Source organism: Haemorhous mexicanus, chromosome 1, assembly GCF_027477595.1.
Source record: "Haemorhous mexicanus isolate bHaeMex1 chromosome 1, bHaeMex1.pri, whole genome shotgun sequence".
NCBI classification, from domain to species: domain Eukaryota; kingdom Metazoa; phylum Chordata; class Aves; order Passeriformes; family Fringillidae; genus Haemorhous; species Haemorhous mexicanus.
The window spans coordinates 36,901,023-36,927,876 of record NC_082341.1 but is presented as its reverse complement, the minus strand read 5'-3'; the positions used below and the strand labels follow the sequence as shown (position 1 = coordinate 36,927,876).

At 36.5% G+C, this 26,854-nt stretch overlaps 1 protein-coding gene across 1 annotated transcript in view; it reads right to left on the bottom strand.

The window, feature by feature from the left end:
• KCNH8 (potassium voltage-gated channel subfamily H member 8) overlaps positions 1-26,854 on the bottom strand; it is a 176,441-nt gene that overhangs the window by 39,942 nt on the left and 109,645 nt on the right. Inside the window, exon 8 of the mRNA XM_059856301.1 lies at positions 4,650-4,847. Within this exon, the coding sequence (XP_059712284.1) occupies positions 4,650-4,847 (198 nt within the window). The remainder of the gene's footprint in view (positions 1-4,649; positions 4,848-26,854) is intronic.

The following is a 26,854-nucleotide window of genomic DNA, read 5'->3' as shown; positions in this document are numbered from 1 at the left end:
GGAAGCATAGAAATCACATGCAATGAGGAGTGATTTGTTGATCAATAAGACTTAACACAGAACATAAATAGCATCTTCACAAAGTGAAAATTTCCTGATTAAGAGATATAAGAAAGCTTTTGAATATAGAACTCCTTGAGTAATGGTACATTAACAATGTGGTATAATTATGATTATTCATTTCTGGTGTTTGAGACACTTGGAGTCACCGTCATGGGACAGCGTAGAACAGCAACTTATTCTATATAGTCAGGGTACCTAACAAAAGAATTAAGTCAAATTAAGTCCCCAGTCTAAGAGAAAAGAAAACCAGAACATAGAATTGCAGAACCATAAAATGGTTTGTGTTGGAAGGAACTTTAAAGATCATCTAGTTCCAATCACCCTGCCACGGGCAGGGATGTCTTTCACTAGATCAAAGCAACATCCAACTCAGCTTTGGACACAGCCAGGGATGGGGCATCCACAACTTCCCTGAGCAGCATCTTCCTCAGCCTCACCACCTTCATAGTAAAGATTTTTTCCCAATACCTAATCTAAACCTACTTTCAGTTTGAACCATTCCCACTTATGCTGTCACTACAGGCCTTTGCAGAAAGCACAGGAAGGAACACAAGTAGGCAGGTATGCACAGAAAATAATGAGATACTAATAATCAGTATGGAAACTAGACTCAAATGGTCAGATGGAAACTACAGAGAATGTAATAGATTCCAGAGAACTCATATAAACAAAAGCAATCACTAATGCAGACCCTGTGTAGAGGATGAAGGTTGCAAATAACATTTAAAAATGTATCATATTCTGGGTGTGATATTTTAAAAAGTCAGAAAACAACCCCATTGCAAAGCAGAAATTCAGGCTAAAAGAAACACTCAAAGAGACAATCTGATTTCTTATGTTGCTGGACAGGATCAAATATGGTTAAAATTGTTCTGACATCCTGGAGTTTGTCTGCAATTAGTGACCGGCTTGGGAATTAAAAGACCAGAAGCAAACCTGAAGAAGTATTTACAAATAGAGGTCATCAGGGTTTGTTTGTGCAGAGATGTGTTTGATTATTTGAGTTGGAAAAATCATGGCAAAATTGTCTGTCATGTGATATTGATCTGAAGTATAGAACGTACACATCTACAAATTGTTGATTAAAAAATATTATTAAAAAACTTGATTATTTCTCTAAAGAGACATCAGTCTTTATGGTGCTTGAAAGAAAGCAGACAAACTTCTGAGAGTGACAAAGGAATTGGTTTATAAATGAGACAAACAAGTTGTCGACCTTGTATGTCACTTTACAGAAGTTCAATGTGAGTGAGAAGAGACAAGGGAGAACAGGAGGAGGAAAGGATGCACTTTTAAATAGTAGAAATAGAAAATTCTGTAGTTTGGAGTGTTAGAAAACTTTTACAGACTGAGAAAAATGCAAAGAAGCCAGTAACAATATCTATGTCCTTATTGTGATGGGAGTGCAGAAAAATAGCTATTTTTCTGCTATTTCTACACTGCAGTGTAGAAAGAGCAGGAAAAAAAAAAGTATTGTGGATGTAGTAAAAATACTAAGCCCAACTGGAAATTTATTTCTAAAAATAATCAGCTATTTCAACTAGGTGTTGCTCATGATGGTGCAGTGAATTGCTAAGTCATTAATGTTAGAAGCTGGAGCAACAGAATGTGAGGGACTGCTATAATACTAGGTACAGGATATTTTATTAGAAATATGACAGCTAGGTCTGAAACAATTCAGCCAGACACAGATAAATAGGTTAAAGAAATAGTGTAACCTCTTTAAGGATGCAATAATCAGTTTAAAAAGGGGGTGGGATAAAGAGTTAAGTGGTGTATGAATGCAAATATAAGACTCACATGTGATGAAAGTCCCTCATCAGACTCCCAGGTTAGGAGCTGGACAGCATAGAGATCTCAGTGATGTTTTTATAGGCACAAATATCATCTGGAATTTTAATATTATGGTAGAATCTGTCTTTGCCTATATACATTGGAAGGCAACTGCTTCTCATAATGACAAGCTATTCTTGGCTGTGACAGGCATTAGAATTCTTTATCAAATAATCATGCACTTACCCTACTTTCTGTAAGAAACCCTTTACACCTCTGCCTAAACTCAAGTAGGACAAGTTCAAAACTTCTAGGAACTGTATTTCATACAGTGGCCTTTATTTTAATAGATACTTTAAATCACATTTTGCTTAGGGAACAAAGGAACACCTCTGATCCCATATGGTAGTGGAGCTACTAGAGTGGGCCTCCAGACTTCTAAATACAAAAATACACATTATTTGCTGAAAGAACATGGAGAGTATAAGAGAGAATTTGGTATGATCACCTACTGGAGGGCAGATCTGATCAATATTTTAGAGATGCTGGGTGTCCTAGGAATTCTGGTTACATTTTAATAAGTAAATTTTCTTTCCAACTTTAAGAAGACTTACTGTATTGCCCAAGATCTTTTATCTTCAGAACATGACTTATTAAAAATTTAAATTTCAAATCTATGCAAAATAAAAATTTATGTGAAGAGGCCAGTAATATGAAAAAAGTATTTTATGTGCAATTTATGCTTTTTTTCTGTCTTCAACTATTTCAAGGTTTATGTGAATTTACTTCATTTTTTCAGTTGGTAGTGTCATACATTAAAGTGATACAGAAAAACTACTGATAAACTAACTCACCTTATCCATTACACCTGAGATTTCATTAACTAATGGCTTGGTCAAAAAGTCTGAAAAACTGACACTAATTTTTCTCAGAACCTCACTTTCCATTAGGGAAGTTTGAAATTAAATATCAGCCAAAAAGATACACTAAAGTAGGTTTTGAGAAATGATGAGTTATAATGTCCCTAAGCATACAGATTAGTGCCTTATTCCTAACAGAATTTTCTAAGGCACGCCCACCAATCTTCACAGTATCATTCTACCTCCTTCATCTTTCCTTGAGTTTCCTCAGTAGTATCTAAAATATAATTCCTCAAGAAAATAGCTGCAGATTGGCCTGCTCTGCTTTTTTTACCTGGACATATCTTCTTCACTGGACCCCTGCAGATATAAATCCATTCTCCTACCTGCTTGCCTTTAAGCAACTTCACCTTTCAGTTATCAATTCCCTCTTACTCCACTCACCTGACTAGTTCTTCACAATTTATTCAATGTACAAGCATATTACAAAAAATAAACACGAAATTGTTATTATTGGGCTAAATAAATGTATAGGATACTTCTATATTCTACTCTATGAAAGCTCTGCCATATTAAAGTGAATTAAATATTCATCATTGCCTTATACAGGAGACCTCTTGATTTCTCGATAGAAATGAAAACTCCTTCCTTCATTACAACACATTTTATGTAGTGAAAGCCCCAAAGAACAGACACCACAGTGTGTTTTAAACTATAATTTTATGCAACCACCAAAAGAAATTAATGAACTGCTTGTGGTTTTGTCACATTGTGAAAACCAAAATTATTTCATTCTTGGATGATTCATTATATTATTGCCTCTGATTTTCAGGACTGAGGAAAATGAAAATAATTCATTGAAAAATTCTTTTACCACTTAATGCTGCAAATATATAGCTTACTGGTAATTCATAGTGTTCTCTTACTTTCAAGTGTCAAATTTCCAATTTCTTGGTGCCAGGAGAATTTATCGTGCAAAGCAGACACCCAGGGCTTTACTGACTAGCCCTGGAGAAACACCTACTAGTGTTTCCAGAGCAGCTAAGCCAGCAGAAAGAAAAAGGGAGGACAGATTACTCTAGCAGAGATTTGCTTTTACCCTTCATGGCCAGTGTGACATCTTTGCGTTGTATTATGTGCCCATCATGAAATAGCACATCAGATTTTTAGTGGGAGGAAGATGAATGTATAGACAGAGCTTCTGGTACTTTCTCTAAAGGACTTGGCTTACAAATCTCTGTTTGTTGTACCCAGGTGCCTCAGCAGAAGGAAGGAGACCGTGGATGAGCACGTGGCTTAATCCAACAATACAAGCAGGTAATCAACATAAATAAAAATGTTATTAAGATCTCCAAATATGACAAAAAATGTGTTCTGATTCAATTCTGAATCAAATTTTTATCAATGATAATTGAACGGCATTTTTTATAATTTTTTATGCCAAGGCTCACCAAACAGTCTCCTGGCTCTGTCCTGTCTCTCTTTCTGGTCTGGTCCTTCAGATAAGATACACACCAGCTCAAAGACACTTTGCCCTGTGGGCTGCCCACCTCCCCTCATTGCCATTCCCAGGGCTGCTGTGGGGATGGAGCTGCAGCTGGTGTGCACATCATACCTGGCTGTCTGGAAAAGTGTCTGCCACAAGTGACTGGAATCCCCAAAACATGGCTGGGCCACTTCCAGTGTTAATAATGTGAACTCGCATTTCAGTGGGCAACGCCGTCTTTCTTCACCATAAGTGAACAAAAGGTTAGAAATATATCCGCCTGAGAGAGTTTATCTAGTGGAAACCAAAGAAAGTTTTTTCCTTCTTTTACCATTTTAAATTAAATTTATTAAGCTTTCTGCTGTGTTTTTTGGAGTTTCTTTTAAGAAACGTAGCACAATTTCAGCTTTTATTTGACTTTTTCCTAATCCTTGAAAAGGTTTTAAATGACACTTAATTGTACCTACCCCCAATCAGCATTGTGCAAATGGAAAAGATCTTCTCAGCATCGGTATTGGCTGAAACATTTCCAAAGCCAACACTGGTGAGGCTGCTGAGAGTGAAATACAGGGCAGCTATATAGGCACTTCTGATTGATGGGCCTCCAAGTGTATTATTCTCATAATAAGGAGATTCAATTCGTTTTCCTAGCTCATGAAGCCAACCTGCAAAACAAAGCATAATAAGAGTTACTTTTTAGTAATACTGACACCACCGTGAAAACTTTACATTATACTAAAAAAACAGTGTTAGAAACCCCCCAAATCTACTTAAAAAACATTATATTCTTCACATAATTCCAAGAAAAAGAAGAACATCAAACTGTGGGAATTTATGCAGCACATTAAGTATTGTATCTCTGGGATATTTATTTTCATGTGCAATTTTTTATGATAAGAATTGTATTTCTGCATTGAAATCAAGTGGTTTTGAATTGCATATTACAGGTCTAATTATATAATTTATAAAATCCATTAAGTCACCAAAAAGAAAAAAAATCTTCACCTAATAGCACTTCAGCAACAATGCAACATCATTTGGTTCTTTCCATTAATTAATGCTTGGAAAGCTTTTTGACATTCTAAGACTAAATCATTATAATAGTAATTACATATTCAGAGCTTTTCACATGTTTCTTTTTACAGTAGAAAAGATTCAAAGAACTAAACATAACTTACAAACCAGAATTAATTTTCAAAACATGCTTCAGTAAGTATTTTCTAAATTGTTCATTAAATGCTTCCTTTCATTTTGATAAACGGGTCTATGTGTGCCAGAGAAAGCAGAATTAGCTACTGCCTCAGATATTTGAAAAAAACAACAAAACAACCCCAAAGCAACAATGCAGGAAAAAATATCCAGCTGAAAAACACAACCTGAATGAATTACATGAACCTAATGCTTCGCAAAAATCAAGACTGGGGAAAAAAGAAGGATAAAAATCTATTTGTGTGCCCAGTTTTGCCTGTTAAACAGCTTGCTTGGGAGATTGGGAATCTTCCTTGGGTATACAGGAAGAACTGCCAAAAGAAAATAATCCTGACAGACAGAGTTTTATTTTTAGAAAAGTTCTTTGGGGGTCCCCCTTTTGTAAGCTGGGACCTGACAGACTGAATCACCTCCCGAAGATTATTCTCTCTCCACTTCAGTCAGCATCCATGAATTCAGTCAGAATCCATGGATTCATCCATTCGAAGAATCCAAATATGAACTGGGGGAAATCTCATTGCACAGAATGTCTGCAAATGACAGCTATTCTGTCTAGGGTGTAGATTTAGAGTATCAGTCCCAGCACTTCCAATCAAGTTGGGAAGAAAGTCTGCAGGAATTTAGCACCTAGAGAAGATCTGCTGAACCATGGTTGCTCCCATGCTCAGCTCCATGCTTTCTGGCATGCTGTCCTCCAGAGAAAGCTCATCCAGAAGAGTTGGGTAATGGCACAGCAAGATCTGGCCCTGACCCTGCTGATCCAGTCTGTGCAGGACAGGGAATTTGATCAAAAGCATAAATGAAAGCAATCTTCATTGTCATACAATGGCAGTACGGAGTAGGATGTTTTACCTCACCAACAGACAGGAAAGCATATGAAAATCTCCTTGATTTTGATTTGGTAGACAGTATTGATCAAGTGGGGATATTTTATATTTGTGGCTCCCAATTATTTAAAATGAAAGTAAAGCAAAATGGGAAAAAGAAAAAAAAGAAGCCTAGCTGAGTCAATACAAGTACCCTGTGCACTACTGTTTTTCTGAGATTACACCACATTTCCCGAACAGTAGCATGGTCCTTTGTATGGCAGATTTAATTCCTATATTTCTATGGTAGGGAATGTAACCGCAAACATTAAAGAGTAAAGAATAAAAACCTAAGAAAATCTCTGTCAGAGAGGGGACAAAGTTAAAAAAGGTCTATCTAAACCTAGTATAAAGCAATACAATCATCAAGTTCAAGATCAGCTCAAGATTGTTTCAGCTGCACAACTGAAACTAATAAGTTGTTTTAAAGAACTATAACAGATATGCCTTTTAGGAGACAATCTCCTGCCTCAGAGTGTTCTAAAATCCACCGATTCTCAGCCTGTGCATTTCCATTTTTCTCACTTTTCGTGCATTTCCAGCGCTATCCAGGAAAGGTGGATGACTGCATTCTTTAACTGAGAGATATATGTGAATTGGTTTCTGCTTCACAACTCACTTTATGTTCAAGGTTCTCATCCAACCCTACTGAAACATCATTGCTCCTAAAGGATTCATACTGCTAGTAAAAGTAAGGTACAAAGATATGTGTCTATATTGTAGAATATCAATCAATCAGTAGAAGTCTCTATAATATTTCTGCAATAATTCTATTACCAAAATGCCAATATAAGAATTTTACAATTTCCAGCAAACACTTCTGGCCAAGATACCAGTGTTTGAGATGAGTTTAGTATCCAGTGTCTAGTTCTGTGGTAAAACTGAAGGTCAGACAAATCATCCCCTCAGTAGGATATATGGCTTACAATGAGCTAAAACAGCAGCAGTTAGCAATGATTAGCATTTCTTAACGATTGCTAAAATAATGCCCACAATGTAAAGAAAACTATGAAGTAAATTTATTTAGAGATTTAGACTTGGAACAGGAAACGTATGTCTGAAAGGGAAAACGCCAAAAATATATTTTTCTGACTTGTAGATAAGACCATATTTACAGCTTCTCATTTCTGTTTTGGCTGGCAGAGATTATCCTAATCAGGAACTTCTGAAAAACCTATATAAAGTGGTGTTCCAGCCAGAGTATATAAAATGCTGCAATATTTTCCAGATTAATTGTACTTCTCGTATTTGTTGATAGCTTTGCTTTTTTTTTTTTTTTTTTTTTTTTAAGTTTTAGGGTAGAGTCAAGATATAGTTGGGTGTAAATACTTTCATCAGCCAATGGAAATAGTCATGAGGTAGCATCACTGACTAATGCCTTTTTCTCTTCAGTTCCTGTAGGTAACAGCTCTCAGCAGATTCTCTGGCAAGCTTGAGTAATTAATTTCTGCCCTCAGGGAAGAAGAGAAAAATAAATATACCTTGTAGTCCGAGGAAGCTTCCTAGAATCTAGCATTATGAATCTTGTCTGGTTCAGAATTAGCATTGTCTAGGCACAGCTCGCTGACTTTGAAAACATTTTAAAGCACCAATTAGCATAATTAAGAGGAAGGCCTTTCAAAGGGAAAAAGAGCACTTAAGTAATCAAGTCCCATTGGAAAAGTCAATAGGAATTGGATATCTAGCTCCATTAGGCTACTTTGAAAATTGCTGTAAGAATCTGTATTGAGTTTCATTTACTTATATCTGGGAAGTGCTCAAGTATCAGCAGAAGCCTAAAAAAAGCTTTTAAACCTCCATAGATGACATATTTTTTAACTGGATGTAAATCACATTATTTCATTTACTAGACATCCAGAAAATCAGTCCTTCCCCTGGCTGGGTGCTTTCTCTGCCTTGGGTATGTACAATAGTCCCTCTAATTTGCAGCTTCATTCTATACAACTACTTAGATTTTCCTTTTATGCCAGACACTTAACATACCAAAAATACTGTCTGGTACTTCAAAAACTTAGAAATTAGTTGCATTTTCTAATGCATTAATTAACTATAGCACTTATTTTAAAAACTAGAACAACATTTTCTTTTCCAGTTAGAAGAAGGCCCAAAGTCTTTGGTTTATTCTGCACTACAGTGTCAAGAAGAGTAAAAAGGTGTGGATAAGGAGTGCCTCTGAGAGCATCCCTGAATGTCTGAAAGCAATTGCAGTGATGATGCTGAAAGAGAAAAGCATGAGACAAAGGCCAAGCTTCTCTCAGCTCTGATTCCACATCAAATTTAGAGATTTCAAGTATTCCTGTGGGAAATAGAAGGTAGAAAAGCCTATCTGCTCTCACATAACCACATTTTTTGATGTTTAAACAGTATTTTAACCTTATTCAGGGCCAGACAATACTTGGCCCTTTCATGCTAGTGAGGAGAGAGAGCAAGCAATACCAAGGTGATAGTAGAAAAAGAGAATATGTAGTGAGAAATGCTGGAATTAACTAAAAGACACTGTGGATTGTATTTAGTGAGGATTATATTTAAGGAGTATTTCTGAGGCTGAGTTTTGTTTTTCTGATTCATCTGAAAAGAAATAATAACAGAAAAATATCCTGAACTGGAGCACATGCAGCCTTCTGATATAAATAGATTTTAAGTCTCAATACAGAAGTCACTATCCTATGACTACTAATGTGCGTTGCAGTGAAGAGTTTAGTGCCATTAAGGAGAAGATAAAAACTGTACAAGAGAAATTAGATCCTTCATCACTGGAATGTATTTTTAAATTAAAATCACCATGTAGCCTGAGAGCTGTGCTTATTCCTACTGCAGTAGTTCCTGATCACTGCTGATAGCTCCTAATTTCAGATCTAGACCTGTAGGCTTGCACAGCAAAGCACACCACCCTTTCATCACTCAGCAGCACCCTCTGATCTGCAAATAAACATCTCTTATTTCCATTTTAAATAGGGGTAAATGGTCCATGTTTCTATTGATCTCAATGAACCAAGATTCTCAGTTGTATCCATCTCTATATTTTCTTTGTATTAACCTCCACACAATAAACCTTAAGGCAGAACAGTTGTGAAGAGAGACCAAGTAGGTGAATTTCCTTCTTTTTAGGTAAAAGCACCTGGGATTACAGTTTCTTTGATTTTAGATGTCCAAATCACTTCCCTCAACTGTCTGTGTGGTTTCTTCAGAATGCATCATAGCTGAAGTTCATTTGAAGAGGGGAGGCCAGAGCTTATATTGTATTTGAGATGAGATTTTTCAGAACAGCATAATGAATACATTTTACCATATCAAACCCTAATTATCATTCATTAGACATTAAAACAGCAGCTTCATTTTTAAAACTGCTTCCAAAGAATTTTGCACAATTACTCTCTAGATGCTGCTGACTGATATAATAAATTCAGAATCTAAAGGTGTATAAGAAGATGAAATCACTTTATTTCTTCTTGTGCGTATGACTGCATTATTGAATAATCATTGCCTCTGTTCTCATGGTGATTACTCAGGCTCTTTACAAGAGCTTCAAAGATTTTTTTATCCCTGTCTAGCCGAAATGTTTTTGACATGTGCAATTTTTCTCTACTAAAATATTTGTAGTTTTTCCCCATACTCTTAACAGACCAAACAGCACCATTGCTACTATTTCACCCTGTAGAATATTGCTGTTACTCTTTCATTGTCACAAAACCTGATCATTTGTCTACAGGTTTGATTTATAGTGGAGCTTTGCCTGTCATATTAGGGGAGGCTCCCAGGTACCAGAGCAGATGGTTTTAGGATTAAAGAACCCCAGAGATGACAAAAGCAATCATACCACTGCTTCTGGAGGACAGTAAATGTGCCAGATCTTACTGGACTGGGTCAATAAGAAGAACAGGAATCAGGCTTTTCTCTCACACAAATTAGTAAAAAAAAAAAAAAAGAAAAACCTTAAACCTTTCCCCTTCCCTCCCCCCACCTGCCGCCCCCCAAAAAACCCCACCAAACAAGACAGAGTCCTGAACATGTGACACAGTTGCAGGCTCTGAGAGTGTGAAAACACAGCTCCAGCTGTGCTTAAATGTGCAGAACTGCACACTAGTAAAATACAGGACATTAATTTAAAAATAAGACAATAAATAAGTGTTGTCTGTGTAAGAGGAAACCAGAAGTGTGTCTATGATATGTCAACAAGTACAGGGTACAAAGGAACAGCTCTGGCCAAGAGGATTACATTTAAAGAACATTAGCTGAGATAAAAATAATTTAAGATAAGTTAAAACTAATTGGCAATGCATGAAATTTAAACTAGAGTGATTTTGATATTATTATAACAGACATAATCATAATAGCTGCAGAACAATCAGGACCAATTAGCATTATTCTAGTTCCCTTGATCTTTATTCTGCTAACACACTTTCCTGCAAAGAGTGGACACCTAAAATGAGAAAGAAAACAAATATGATAAAGACATTGACATATTTCTCAAGTACTGAGATTTCTTAAAAATGTTAAAGTCTCAAAATAATTTATTATAAATCCCTCTTATTTTAGCTTTGAAAAATATGGTCCTTATCAGAGTATATTCTTTATTGTGATGAATTTAATGATTTTTTTTCCTTAAACTAGAAAGACATAACATGGCTATGAATGAGACTGGTAGTGTTACAGGAATAAAAGAACACCTACTGTAGTATTCAAATTTTGTGGAAGGAAATTTTTGCTATGACATGGCAAAGAAACAGGCTTAACTGGGCCTGTATGAAATATAATTTTATCTCAACTGCCTGTGAATGAAGTCCTTGTGATAGAGGTGCTCTCAAGACTGCACTATGTGCCCTGAGAGCAGAGCCCAGGTACCAGCTGTGCTGACTTGGAATTGCCAGGTGTGCAGGTAGGATGGGGATTAGTGCTTTGGATCAATGCAAGGCAGGGCTCTCTGCCCTCCACACATCATAGCATTGCCTTTCTCTTACCTTTGAAACCCATCATCTGTCTACTTTTAAATCTAATTTATGTCTATTTTACTATTTTCCACCATTTTTCTATGTTAAGGTCATAATCTCTGGCAAATTTCTGGTGCATTGGTTACATCAGCTAACCCAGGTAGTGAAGGGCTATGCTAAATTTGTACAAGCAGATTATACTTAACCTCTGGTTGAGTAGATTTTCAAGTGCCAAAATGTGAGGCATGTGGATATTACTTTGATGGAAACTACACAAGATTTTCTACAGACATATATGGAAGTTTATATACTTTTACTTGATGAATGTGCAGGTTACAGACAATAAGAGAAAAAGCAAACACCTCAAAACCCCCTTTAACACGTAATCAAGGAGGAGAAAAATAACCCCTTTTGCATCAAGTTCTCTATGCCTCTTTCTATTCAGCAGATAAAATCTTCAGAGTGGAGAGGACATTTTATAAGAAGATTTCATGCTTCAGATCTCAGATGTTCACCTCTTTAAAGTCTAATTGATTAAAAAAAAATAGAGTCTTCTTTCATGTAAGTGCTATATGTATACATCATTTAAACATCCCTGTGAAAATATTAACAGAATATTTTTGGGGAGCTTGCAAACAATGAAAACTACAAAAATGGAATATTTTAAAATTACAAGTAAAATAGCTGAGAATTTCAAAGCCACATCATTCTCAGATGCAAACCATGATGAGACATCTCTCCAAAATTTTAGATCCACCAGGAGCAACTTTGAGGATCCTTGGCATGTAGGAATTCAGGTGAACACTAGAAATTGATAGATTCAATAAATATGCCATTTGATTTCGATTGCAGAGGAACTGGATAGAATTTTTATTATATCTCTTCCCAAATTAGCACATGAAGAGAGAGATGGTCATGAGCCAAAATCCAAGGAATAAACACATTCCTGATAAAGCTGACAATTCAGACCCTTGCATCTACTTTTTCTTTTTCTTTTTCAATTTTTTTCTTTTTAATGGATGAAATTAAAAAATCAGCGTTTGAGCATATATCAAATGAAATTGTAATCTTCTGCCAGACTTTGGGAATTTTACCACTGATTTTTGAGCATCTGCAGCATCATCCAGAGAAAGTCTGAACTTGGACAAAATGCAGTCAGAAGAGAAAAACAATGATAAATATTAAAGGTTCCTGTATTGCTCATGAGGCTTGGACATTCAAGATGCACAGACCTCTGCAGTCAAAGGCAGGTAGATGACATGAATATCTTCATATCTGATCCTTTTGGATGACTGCCTTACCCTTTGCAGGTGCAATAATTTGGAGGACACTGTATCATCCCCAAGATCCTTAGGGAATTTTTTTACAATCTAGAGATGTACATTGAGAAGGATGTTTTTTAAATACTTTCAAAACCCATAGAGCTTTCCAAACTAAATGTGTACTCCTTGTTGTGTTAGAGCATTTTCAGATACAAGCTTAACCTCTGTCAGGTCTACCAAAAGTTGACTTGAGTTGAAAGGTGAATTCTTCTCTAAGGCTAATGAATGCTCTTTGTAAATAAATTGGCTGTTGTATTTCTACTTGAATGTGCACTTAGAAGGTAGCATGAAAAAAAAATTACATTTTGCTGAGCTTTAACTCATCTAACTTGACAAAGCCATAACAAGATATTGACCCATTGTTTTCTCCAAAAATGAAATGTTCATGGTGAAATAAATACTCAATGAATTAATCAGTTTCAGTGGGAGGAGGAGCTCAATCAAAGAATTAAAACAGGAAAAAAAATCTAAGATCTGATTGCAATGTTCCTTATAACGAGAAAAACACAGCTGAGCCCACAGAAGTGCTGAAAAACCTGAAAATTAGGCATTAATTATCCGATAAAACTCAACTCTAAATTGCAAGTATTACTACTTTGAATTAAAAAGTAACATTTCTCTTTTCTCTTGGTAAAATTGCTGCCACCTTCAAGATATGCACAAAAATTCCTTGTAGGAAGTAATTTCTCGTCATTACCAAGGTGTGGTCTGTTAAATAATTTACATTTTTGTTCTGGGAAGCCATAAGGGCAAGGAGAGGTACCTCCTATGGGAAGCTTGCAATCCCCCCCAGTGGAGGCACCATAAGAATTATAATGCAAAAGGCCTCTGGTTAATCACTCCAGGGCATGTTCATGTCTTAAAAATAGTAGAGCAAAAGTCCCGATATTAAATATTTGCAATGATAGCATTTTATTAGAAAACAATGTTGGAAAACTATATTTTAAAATATTTAGTTAGCAACAAGTTAGAAGAGTCTGGAGTTTAGCATATCTTCCACCTGATGCAAAATGTTACATAAACACTCTACAGAGCACAGTCCACATGAATTACCAACAGCTTCACACATTTCAAGCCCTGCACATTTCTAGCCAGAATCTACCTATAGTTGATGCATTAAATCTTAAAATTTCTAAATTGTTGTCCTATCTTCTTTTGTCTGCAAAATAAAGTTTTGCACTTTTACTTTTTCTCCTACTGTGAGAAATCCTCGAGGAAGAGCCCAGATAAAGTTTCCCAGTCAGAGCCCTATGTGCTTCTTTGGTAGATAATTCATGTGAATTAGATGTTTACATTTCTTGTCCTCCGTGTAGCAAAATATTATCTTTCAGGAGAAGTTACTTCATGCCTACAAGGAGAGTTTATTCTGATGACAGAAGAAAGAAAGGAGTGGTACTGGGGGGAGATACCCCTTTGGGCAGAGCTTCGAGACAGTCTCCAAAAAGCCAGCTAATGCTCTGCAGAAAAACAGAGGTTATCACCTCCACAAGGCTCTGGGTGAGTTGTCCCCCTCACCCCTACACTGCATTGCTGCAGATTGCATCTCTGGGACATGCAGCTGGTATTCTGTGGAGGGCTAAACAAATCAGACAGATCTGTTCCTCACATTTATGGGTAAGACTCCAACATACCTCCGTGCCAGTCTCACAGTATAATGTAATAAAGATTCCCCTTACAACAGAGATACATTTATTCCAAGGCAAAGACCTGTCTCTATTACCTACAAGAGCTATGTATAAGGATTTTAAGAGCTGACTCAGCAGACCTGAAAGGAACACATTCCTCTTGATATTTTACGACAGTTCTCTAAACATTTAGACTTGCTGTTGCAAAGAAGCTCCAGTGTGCATGGTCAGTGCACCTGCATTCCTGCAGAACTAGGTCATAACTTCCTTCAGCCTCATTTATCAAAGAGTCATTTAGAAAAGGAATGTTCTTGAAACTCTTCTCTGTGATAAGCTGGTACAGCTCTCCTCAACAGTAATTTGTTAGATGACTGTGTTTGAAAATGTGGGAGATTTAAATCCCTCTTGCATTTGCAAGTCAGCTGTTTACTCTCTCTTCCCCACACCATTGAATCACAGAATCAACTAGATTGGAAAACACCTTTGGACCATCAGGTCCAAAGGAAAGACAAGATGGGAAAATTTTCAATATCAGCTTTCTGCAATAGTAGAAGACAATAAATGCAAAGCACTTAATTTGTTAACTATTTCTATTAAAAGCTTTATTTTTTACTAGGAATAGTTTTACAAACAGCTCCAATGCCATTAACATCTTTGGAGTGAAGAAAAACACTTTTTCATTTTTTGAAAATTATCTTGCTTTGTTCTCCCCAGTATATTTTCCTAGGGTTCTTATGCTACAAAATAATTTGTAGCATAAGTAAATTAACTACTTTTTTAGTAAAAGAGAATAATGTTAATTTAATTTTTAGATTACAGGTAAACCATACAAGTCTAAGTGCATAGGTAATTTGAGAAATAAAAGTGTAAGGCCATATTCAGAAGTATGTAAATTATGTGAATATTTAAGGAAATGCTCACAGTGTCACTGCAGAAAGAGTTTCAGTATTTAACATTACTGCTCCTTAGGCAATCTGGCTGTTACTGTCCTTTCCCAGGCTATTAAATGCCTTGTAGCTAAGTTTGGAATTAGACACATTTGTGCTGGTGGTCCATTCAGTGCAAAGAGCACGTCCATCTATGCCCTCTTTGCTTCCCTGTGCTCCATCAGTCTGTACCCATCTGCTAGAGCTTTTCTGATCTTATATTTAGACTATAATATCCTCTTGGGCAAGAGCAGCTTTTTTATCCTGTGTTAATTCAGCAATGGAGACAAGAGGGCCTTGACCCATAAGTAGCACCCCAGGTGTTCCTGCAATAATATTGATGCTAATGAGGGGGGTTTTTTTATGGTGTCAGCTAAAGTGTTAGAAACCTGTTTTGCAGCTTTATGTGTTTGGAGTCCAAATCATGCCCAAAAGGTTTTGAGCTACTACAGGCAGGCTATTCATATCTTTTTAAAGAAATAAGCACTCTCCTCCATAGGCAACAGAGATGGCTTTAAAATGATATACTTATTATCAAAATATGCCAAAATCTCCCAGACAACACAGCCCTGCAGAATGTAAGTTTTAAAATTGCTAGCAAAGCTTTCTAAGTGTGTGCAGCATGGCATAGTGGGTAAACTAATCTCACCTCTACTCTGCTGTTCTCACCTGCTCAGGTGTCACCATTAGAGAAATACAAAATAAAGTCTTTCCATTCTTAAGACTATTTCTTAGTCATAAGAGTTAATATATTAAAGTTCTGATTCAGAATCTGCAAATAAATTCTCATGGAGGCAGTGACAGTGGTAATCAATATATTAAAACCTTGTAAAAAAAAGTATTGTTTATTTGCAAGAGCAAGATATCAAGAGGACTATATTTTTTTAAAAAAGCAGTGTCATTTGCTACATATATTTTATATTGTCATTCTGTCTAACTGTCAGCAGTCTGCAAGAGTAGAGCTGTTCTGCAAGAGCAGAGCTTCCAGACTCTGCTTTTTAAATCTGAGTAATGTCAGAAGTGGACCCTGGCAGTGGTACTTTCCCCTCTCCTGCTGTCTTTCCCACTCCAGAAATCAAGCACCCACTACCTGTTCAAATGCAGTCTCTCAGTTTGGCAAAACAGGAGCAGAAGCCTCAGCACAGAAACTGTTTCCTTCTGTAGGTCTAAGTGCAAATGAAAGGTTAATTGCAGAATTGCAACAAAACCATGCTAATTTCCATCTGAATGGCCTGAATGATCACACAGGAGCTGGTAATGACAGTATGGAGTTCAGTTTGGGTCAGCACAGACTGCTGCAGCCTACATGACATCCATTTCTCCTTGTCTTCTTTATTGCTGACATCCATGCTGGTTAGATAACAGCTAAGTGTGCTAACCCTTGCTACAATCCTCTCCTTCCTTGCTCCATAGATTTTACAGCATTGTCTAAACATTCTCATTTATGTTCTTATCTAAGGAGCCACTGTGTTGTACAGGGACCTGACTCTGACAGGCAGCCCTATGATAAATGGTATTAGCACTTTATTTGCTCTTGCTTTGTCTTAGCTTTTTTATTCCTTGATTCTAGAACATAAGTAAAATTTTTCTTTTTTTTTTTTTTTTTTTTATTATGTGCCACTTGAACCAAGGTAGTTTAGATCCAAACACATTTGGCTTTTGTGAGGGGGAGATCAACAACAGGGTATCTGTTACTCTGGGTTATATCTAAAGATAATAAAAAACTCCCAAGAATTTGCAGTGTAATAAGGGCTTGATGTAAAGAAAGAGTAAAAAGTAAAGAAGAAAGGTGGTGTCTTAATGGAAAAGTACACTGCATTTTTAAAGCTGATGCAGTTCTGAAATAATACATCTGTGTCTGCAGACATGACAGGTCTTTGTGAAGTGTGTGACATGAGGGAATCCTAAGCATTAGCATTTTTATCTCCAGCTCTCTTAAACCTGACAGTGAAAAACAAATTAAAATAATTAGGTATAATTACTTTTACAGAATGTGTCTTGTGAAAAACTTAACGTGCTGCAAAATTCATTGACGTACTCTCACAGCTTATCATTGGCTTCTTTGACTGAAAGTAAGTACTAGGTAACTTTAAGCACTGTCACCTTAAAGGACAAAAGGAACAGAAATATTTTTCAGAGTATAGGAAAATGGAAGAGAGTCTGTAAAGGAAAGACTCTTGAATAATTTCTTTATTTCTGTACAGAAATGATTTTGTATTCTGGCAGCAGAAAACCCTTCTTTTATCAAGCACCTGCTCGGGTAAAGGGCAGGGAAAAAGGATAAATAAATAGAAAATAGGAATATATGCAAAGGACATCTCTACATTAAAAATTTAAGGCATTCTTGTGCTACAAAAGAAAAGAAAAGCTATTTTAGTCTTTATGGGATGTATTTGGAATGCAACATGGGATTCTAACACCCTAGGATCTCTACCTATGTGATGGGGCTGAGGCAGTCCAATCACCTATTGAAGCAGCTGCTGGAAAGATTTCAAAATACATGGCAAAGGCTTTGTGGATTTGAACAGGATTGAAAAGTTATAGTTTGAACAACCAAGCCATAAGCTTTACAACAGAAGTAGAAATTTCCAAGTCCTAACAGAACTTCCTATAACACCAATGTGTAAGAGACACTAATGTTTTAGCAAATTGCACAAAGTTCTCAGAGGAGGGTAGTGTAACCCTAGTACAAGCTACCCAGCCAGGTTTTCAGGACTTGGATGGAGTAAGCCTGGTTTGACCGGATTTACTGCATGTGATAGTCCTGCTTCAACAATCTAACTGCTTTAAATAAACCCCAGAAGCTCTCTGCAGCCAAGAGAGCTACAGTTCCAAGTACAGCTAAGGGTTAAAGACTCTGATGTAACTTCAACTTGATTGAACAGAGCTTCTATGCACAATATTTTCAACTTGCAATTAATTATACTCTCTAGTGTTCCCATTACAGGAGCCATGTGGAAAGATCTTAGCGTTATTTTACCTCTTGGGACTATCCCCTCTTCTGGGCTGTTTACTGGGCAGATTTTTCCCCTACATGTGGCACTGAGAATTTCTGTCATGGTTGCAGAAATTGGTCCAGATACTGCTTTTCCACTGAGATAGAAACTGCTTTGTAGAATTTATAAATAATACCCAGGTAATCTGTGGTTCAATGCAGCAGGACACTGTCAAATCTCAGAGTCTTTGTCAGCATGCAAGATTTTTACCTTTGACTTAAAAACTGTACAAAATATTTTTTAATTGCTAAAAAATCTTGGAAAAGTATTATTAATGATGTCAAAAATTCATACTCCATTTAATAATCATGCCTGCTTTTTTCTGGGCTACAAATCCAATAGGGTATCAGTCCTGGGCTATTTGGTGATTGCTTAAAACGCTTCAATCAGAAGGCAAAGTATGATGTGTAAAGGAAAATGCAGTTTAATCAAGGAACTGAGCCTATAGCAAAGAACAGCAGGGAAGACTTACTAAAGCCCAGAGCAGCTAAAATACAAATTGATGTTAATCTAAATGCAAAGGGAATGCTTCAGTTCAGCTCAATAAGTGATATTTTAGCTTCACACACCTGCACCTCAAAAACACTGGTTTGGGTTTACAAATAGAAAGTGAATAATTTCCACAAACTTAATTTCTATGAATATTTTAAAATATAAATTTATAAGCCATTCCAAAACCTTAATTTGTAAGTGTAGGTCTTTACCATGGTTTCCACACATTCTTCCCACATATGTTCTGGTGATTACAGTTTTGAACGTGAAACTGCCTTGCAGCAGTTAAATTTCTCTCTGTCCAATCTAATCGACTGACAGACACAGAAAATACTAGGTGCCTCTGTTTTTATTGTACTAAAAATAATGAATAGCTATGTTTATCTGCAAATAGGATTTCTTCAAAAGCCAGATGAACTTTCTCTGATTTCTACCATATTCAAAAGTCTAAATCAATCAGAGAAAAAAAAAGTTTTCTTTGAGTAATATTTCACACCACAAGCTTTTCCAAATATATATATATATATATATATATATATATGTATATGGCCTCACATATAGCATTTTACTTAAAAAATTATTTTTACCATTCAGGTAAGAAATCCAGCAGACTACTTTAAATAAAGATTTTTTGGTCATTTTGAAATACATAGTACATTAATTCTAATTTCTTCATGATTTTATCTGTATTTGTTCTAACAAGGCTAGATTTTGTGAACCTCAAAGAATTCATGGAAAATTTATGCACTGCTTGTACAATAAAAGCATTACTTTCACAGAGGACTAAAACTTTAAAGGATTAAAACCAGCAATAAAATTATTTAAAAGCATTCCAATGTCAGATATTCTCCTGAGATTAAAATTTTCTGTTTGAACTGCTTTAGAGTGTTTCATCACTATGTAATGCTTCAGAATTTTGGTATATCCTTGCCTTTTTCAAAGGATGTGCAATGTAATAAGTACTGTTTATAGTCATTCTTAAGATGAGTAATCTGAAAAGTTTCATAACTTCAAAGTGATCAGCTTGTTTTGGTTGTGTACTTTATTCCTATTTCTTATTTCTGTGTGACACTCCAGGGGCTAATTATTTTCTATAATGCTGCAAGAAACCACCTAGCTGGCTGAGTGTCTCAGATACTGATACCCCAAATACTTCACAAGAGTGGTAACCATCAACAATTTCCTTCCAATATTAATTAGCAGTGAATTTTCAGCCCTGCTTCCTACAAAAAAAAAAAAAAAAAAAAAAAAAAACCACACCAAAAAACTAGGCAGGTGAGTATACAGATATTTCTGTTCCACACAACAATGGACCTTCAATACAGGTACCCCAGGTCAAGGGAGCATTAAAATTGATTTTACTAAATTGAAGATACCAGCACTCATGCATGACATTAGTGTATTTTTTAAACTCTTTTTCTTAAACATGCATCTTCAAAACCAGAAAGGACCATAGTTCTGGAGGAAGAGGTTCTGTTATTACTAATGACTAAAAATGAAGAAAACCCATAACTGAGAACATAATGAAGCAGACTGGAAAAGAAATTAAAAGTCAAACATTCAGGTAGAGAGATGACAGACTGAAGTGAACAATTGATCACTGGGAGTGAATGAGCTAACACTATAATATTTTATGCACTATAATATCTTTGCAGTGCTGAGCAGTGTAGTCAGCATGATGTTCTTTCTTGTTCTGCACAAGGATTCATAAATCTACACGTGTCACTTCTAACTTGATGGATGTGTGTTTGGAGCAGTGAAACCAGACCAATATTTTACAGTAGAACACAGCTCTCTTGGCTGAGATCCTTGGAAATTTACAAGTACTCTTTCTGGCAGTGGGGAGAATTCACTTAGTTCTTACAGTGCCACAAAACAAACCGAACTGATGTTCCCACTAAAGCAGACCAGGGCATGCTGGGCACCTGTGCTCAGCCTTGCCATCTGCCAGACAGCATGAGAGCAGGGGCCAGCTGCAGCCTTTCCCAAGACTCCAGTTGGAGCTCATTAGAACTAGCTCTTCACAAACTGAACATTTGTTGAAATTACTGGAAGCTGTTTTGATGTAGGTCCAGGCTCAAACCCCAGAAGGTAGGTCTGGAATAGAGAAGTAGGTACCTGCATGCACCAAACATTCCCATCATCTGGGTCCAAACCCTCTTCATTCCTTACTGCTACACTTTTACCATGAGGCTTCTGTTAACTGATTTTCCTGACAGCCCCACTACCTGGAGAATTTGTGATCACACAAAATCTCAGTTTTGGTTCTTTTTTTTTGGAACTAAGTTCCTGGTGGCCAATGTTGCTAAGAATGTGTTGCAAACGTGAGTCTCAGAGGGTTCAAAAGCAGACTGATAATCACACATTTTAAAAAATATCAGTATTTTTCATATTTTTAAAATGTTTTTGAATGCTTAGATTTAGTAAAAAGTGCTCATGTCACATTCAAACCCAAGTTTTTAATCCTTTAGAGGAAGGATATGTTGTACAGGGACAAATCTGGAATTGTTAATAGTGAAGATAATTCATATACAAAAAAGAAAAATAAACACCACCTCTATCTCAACTTTCATACCAAGTCTTCTGTCATGTCTACCCATTTAAGTAGTTTTGCTTTGCAAAAATACATTCATATTTACCTGCTTCTACAGTACATTCTGAGACTTACTATTATATGAAAACACTAGGAGTTAATAGTTAATTATTGCTTTGACAAAGTACATGTTGTATTGATCAAGAATGGAAAAAATGGCATTGATTTTTCCCATTTGGTTTCTACTGTTATTTACCTATTGGTTATGCTGGGTCTAAGAACACCAGAAACTTGTTAGTTCACTAATATACAATATTTGTGGAAGAACTAGCAGATGCACACATACATAAAAATAGTCTTCTGAATAGAGGATAGTCTGAGTTTTAACCTGAATAAATATACCAATGCCACAAGTATCTATTGTCAAGGATAAACTTGAATCTGTACCTTCAGAATTCCTGGTAAAATTGCTCAGAACCTTGTGAAAACTAAAACCAGCTGCCTCTGTTTGCTTAGCATAAACTAGGAAAACCCTTCCTGGCACTAAAACTTCCCAGGCTGTTGAAACTCAAGAGAATTACAGGTAAATGTCTCTCTTAGTGGATATTCCAGCTTGATGCTGACTTACAAAATTCTGACAAGAGTGAAGCTACCTGGGGACCACAAAGGATTTGGGCAGAATTTAGGAACCTGAACTCAAGGTTTTAACCTAAAGTTTGCATCTAGGATGTAGGACACCTGCATTTTTGAAAACCCATTTCATCCAACTTCTGCATTGGGCCATAAGCACCGCAATCTTTACATGATTTAGATACTTGGAGATCCTCTCCTCTCTGCATCAGGTGGAGATCTTTCAGTCACCTTGGCCCTGCACCTAAATTTACTGAAGAACTCAGTGGGGAAGGTAGTTTTGTGAATTCAGGCTGTTCACTTCAGTCCAACATGGGACATATAACACCTGAGTGAAAGGCACAGTCTTATTTTCAAAATTTCCCAATGGCACACCTCAGGTGATGAGCACGTTTTTCTGTACCTTGCCATTGACAGCTAATTGTGGGTATTCACTGGGAGTCAGCATCTAAGTCCTTTTAAAGGCTCTGACTGCAAGAGTGTGATAAACAAAATGTGTGTGGGAAGTTTTATATTGCAGAGTATGTGGTCCAAGCACAATCGAGTTCTTATTTTCAAAAGAGCTGTACATTAAAAAACTAATAAAAAATGAGTAAAAACCTGAGATGAAAATTGAGTTATTCAACTGAAATAAAGATTTAAATAGCTGAAGAAGAATGCTCTTTAAAGGACTGATTTGAATGCTTACTAAAAAAAAATTATTAACTATAAAAAATACAGGTTATTTTTTTGCTGTATTTTGCATTGATAACAACCCCATCCATAGCCAGAATGTTGTGTTACTGTAGGAATAATAAAAAGTTGCAGCTAAATTTCTGGTGGACAGGAAGGAATGTTTTCTTGAGACAGTGGCACAAATTATACTTGACAGTTTTGATTATCTAAGGGAGCCAGCATCCTGACTCTTGGACCTCTCCTAACCTCCTTGCTACACTCAAGACAGCTGGGTTTCAACAGCTCACATGGTTCTCACAGAATGAATGCTTTCAGCCACAGGAAATATTTTCAATATGATCTGTTTCCTCTAGAGTCAGGTAGAAAAATCATTTTCTCATGTTTATTAAGATCTTTAAAGGGTATTGTATACAGCTCAGTATATATTAGTACAAAACAGCAATCAGCAAATAAAGAGCCCATGCCATTTCCTATAGAAATGGGAACCAATGGAACTGGAGTGTTAGGATCAGCCAGGAACTTAAACACAACTCTACTCTGTATCAGCTAACAGAAAATTTATCTTTTTACAGGTTGGTGGGGATCATGCCATGTCCCCTGAGACATCTGTTTCACCAATGAAAACAAATGAGGGGAGCAAGGTGAAATGTAGCAGAGAGGGACCTGAAAATGCCAATAGGGGAAAGCAGGACAAGAACTGTACCACTGTCTCCAGTGGGTGGGAATGATGTGTCTGGGAGTTGTGGTTTTATCAGGTATTAGAGTCAAAGTGCTGCACATGGAACAACGCTTTCCTAAGATGGGAGAACTTGCTGAGGTAAAGGTTTCCAGCATCTAAAAGCAGTGCCCATGGTGTGTATCTTTCAAATATTGTAATCAGTTAAATCTAGCAATACTAGAGCTCAGCAAGAGATCCAGTTTTTAACCTTCTGTCCCAATTCCCCCACATCATGACTGTTCATCAGTAATAAACCTTTTTCACTGTACAACCACGTGGCTAAATTTGTGAATATAACCATGTTTTTAAATTGTTTGCCATGGGAATGTTGCTTGAATAAGGACAAAAAGTGAAATAAATGCTTACAATTAGGTCCAGGAAGAACAAAGCAAATGCCATTTTCTGTTCTGGGTATTTTCATAGGAGCAACGTTATCACTCCCATTGCCCCAATTCAAATGCAAATTAAGCACCACAGTTGTTTAAATTAGCTAGAGAAATAGATACACAGAAGCAAATGCTGCTAGATCTGGGCCATGGTGCATATCTGATGGCACAGCAAGGTTCAAAGTGTTGTGTTAACAGTACTGCAGCTTTAAAATGTTTGCTTTAAGTGTTAGCAAACTTCAGTCTTGAAATCTGTGCTACAGGTTGTCTGAGGAAGCACTAAATGGTGCTTCCTCAGTAAGTAAAAGCTGATTGCTTTTTTCTCCTTCTGCCTCTACCTCCTCAAAATAGCAGCAAACATAAAAAGCAAATTAATTTTCTTTTCATTCCAGGCACAATTTTCCTCTCTTAGAACGAATCTATCCCTATATTTCAGCTATTCCATACATTGCAGCATCCTTACTCATGGTGCCATACTGTTTTCAAGTGGACATCACCTGAGTCATTCCAATGAAGAATGAAAAATAGAGTTTCCAAGGAAGAGACACATTTCCTTTAATTAAAAAAGAAAAAGTATAGGAATTATAATATTTGTATGGTATTTTTTAATGTTTGCCATCAGAAAGCCTCTCAAAGGCTGAAATAAACTCTGTGTATAATGCATTGATGTAAACTCGAGTCTCCAGTTCTAGTATTAATATATAGAAATTAAAAGATAAAAAATTTAAACCTTCAAGTATAAGATAAGATCTCATTCTACTGCATTGCCTGCAGTAAGAAACCTCTTTTACATGCTCTTCAAAACAGCACACATTTTTCAGTTGAGGTCTTCCTTTAGGAGAACAGAATATCCTCAGTGCTTTACAGTAATACTACCTTAATTATACTCCAAGCAAGATTTCTCCTGTGTGCATTATTTGCTTATGATTTATTATAATTTCCAGACCTCATTTTACTTTGCTTAATCACTCATACTCTAAATTACAACTACTATTCTCCCCTCAAAATATCCCCAGTGTGGATGCTATGAGGTGTAGTGAACTTGTCATTTGAAGTTTTCTTAAATGACAATGAAAGGCTGGCTACATATAATCACCAGAACAGCCAAAGATACCCAGAGGACCAAGACTTAATTTCATTGTGTTTCATCAGCAAGTGGTTTGCATGTGGAGAGCAGCAGAATTTGTACTGATTGAAAAAATTACATAATCTAAATTTTTGTGCTCATATATTCGACACATAAGCTTAACCAGAAATTTTGTCAATGCTGGAGTGGTCCTTGCAAAACAACAGCTTCATGACAGATATCTGGAATTTTCTGAGCTCTTTTCTTTCAAACAGTATCTAATATTTTAACATTTTAAACCTTGACATTTTAAAACTATTTCATTTTAAAAAAACCCACAAAACAAACAAACAAAAATCCAAACAAATCCCCAAAGCTATAAATTATTTAACTTAGCTCTAGAACTAATATCTGTAGGAGCATTACAGGAGTCATTGCAGTATAATTTTTATTATAAATTTATAGCTTCTAAATATTTTAGAGACCATCCATGAAGGTGGTGGAACAGCCTTCCAGACAGAAATGCAAACTCATACCTTTAGGAAAGAAAAATCCTAAAAGAATGCCTATCTGTAAGCCCGATAGAAAAGCCCTTTTTCCATGTAGAAGGTGAAAGCCTGAAAGCACACACCACTAAGTGCTTTGGCCCATCCAGTGTAGAAATGCGCTACCTACAGATGCCCAGGGAATGTCCCTGACTGTGGCAGGTTGGGGTGAGTGGGTGGTGAGGGGCTGTTAGGGAGCAGTTCCAGCCTGGGAAGCCCATGGGAAGATTGTGATAACCCAGATAGAACCCCCTGCACTGAGACACAAATGGGATTTCTGGGAAATGTCTCTGTTCCAGTTAAACTGGGATTGGTTCTATGAGGTTGTTGGGACATTTGGTTATTACTGCTGTTGCCCAAGAAAGGACAAAACTGATGGGTGAAGGTTAATGCTTTCATAGTAATAAATGCCAAGAGCCCCAGGGTACATGAGGAGAGTTTTCTGAACGTGGCCTTGCCTCGAGGAAAAAGGAGCATGGGGAGCATGGCCAGCAGTCCTACCCAGGGAGCAAGGCTGCAGCCACCATCATCATTTGGACTGCAATGAATGCTTTGAAAGCAGCTATTGTTTGTGGCCTACATAAGCTGACAAAGTGCCTTCAGAGCTGCTTCCCACCAGAGAGACATTATTATCATTATTATTATTATCTGGATTTGTTTCTCTGTTTGCGGTATTTGACCAATTTTTGCCCAGTGGGCTTTCTTTGTATATTCTCCCCTAGAGCTGCAGTCTTTTTTGTCAGAAGTTTGCTCCCTATAAAGAGTTCAGCAGCAGGTCACAGACCTGGTTTATAAATGAAAAGACAAATCAACAATCAACTTAGAAGAATAAGAAGACTCCACAAATCTTAAAGTAACCTATTGAAAAACTGGAAACACATATTTCCTGAACTTTCTTCTTTCTTCTTTTCTCTTCCTGACCCAGCATCCTCGCTTCTCTGAGGTTAAGCACTTTTATATGATTGTTATTTTTCCCTCAGATTTATCCTAATTAGGTGATGTTTAAACAGATTATAATGGGGCTAAGAAAAAACCAAACAAATTAAAGGAGATAAAAATAGGGCAATCTGCAGTTTGAATGCATATCGCTGAGCCTTTGGTCACAGGTGTTTGCATTATTTTCCCCACCCCAGACGTTTTTTGTCTGGGCAAACTGTCTCACCTTTAAATAAACTTTGTTTATGGAAGATGTTTCATTACAAAAAATGAAAATCTTGACATCTGAAGAGTTAATGTGGAACACTCGGGTCAGAATGAAGGCTGGGGTAGAAACTAAAGATTGGACCAAGACTGAGCATTCCATTAACAAACACCTCATCTGCTCTGCAAAAATCTAGGCCTGCAGATCCTCTAGACAGTAATTTCAGAGGGAGTTTTTAACTTGAAGACATTTCAGGGCCTATCTGTTTCAATGCCTAAGAAGAAATAATTTGAACACTTGAGGGAATGTTTTGGTTGATGAATTTTCCTAATTTGGAAACCAGGATGAGTTGTCTAATCCATTCTTCTATGCAGTCTGTCTAGTCATTTCCTACACAGTTCCTGAATTTTTCCAACTTTGAATCACTCTTAAAAATCTAAAATAATTTTGTATTTTTTCCAACTGATTTTTTTTAACCCTCTTCTTCAGATTGATCAGAAATTCAGAGAGTGCCAGTCTCTTCCTTTTCTCTACAAACAGCACTAAATAATGGTATAAGATTGAATAAAACCTGAAATTTTAAGTGACTTATACACGCCTTTTTATATATTTAC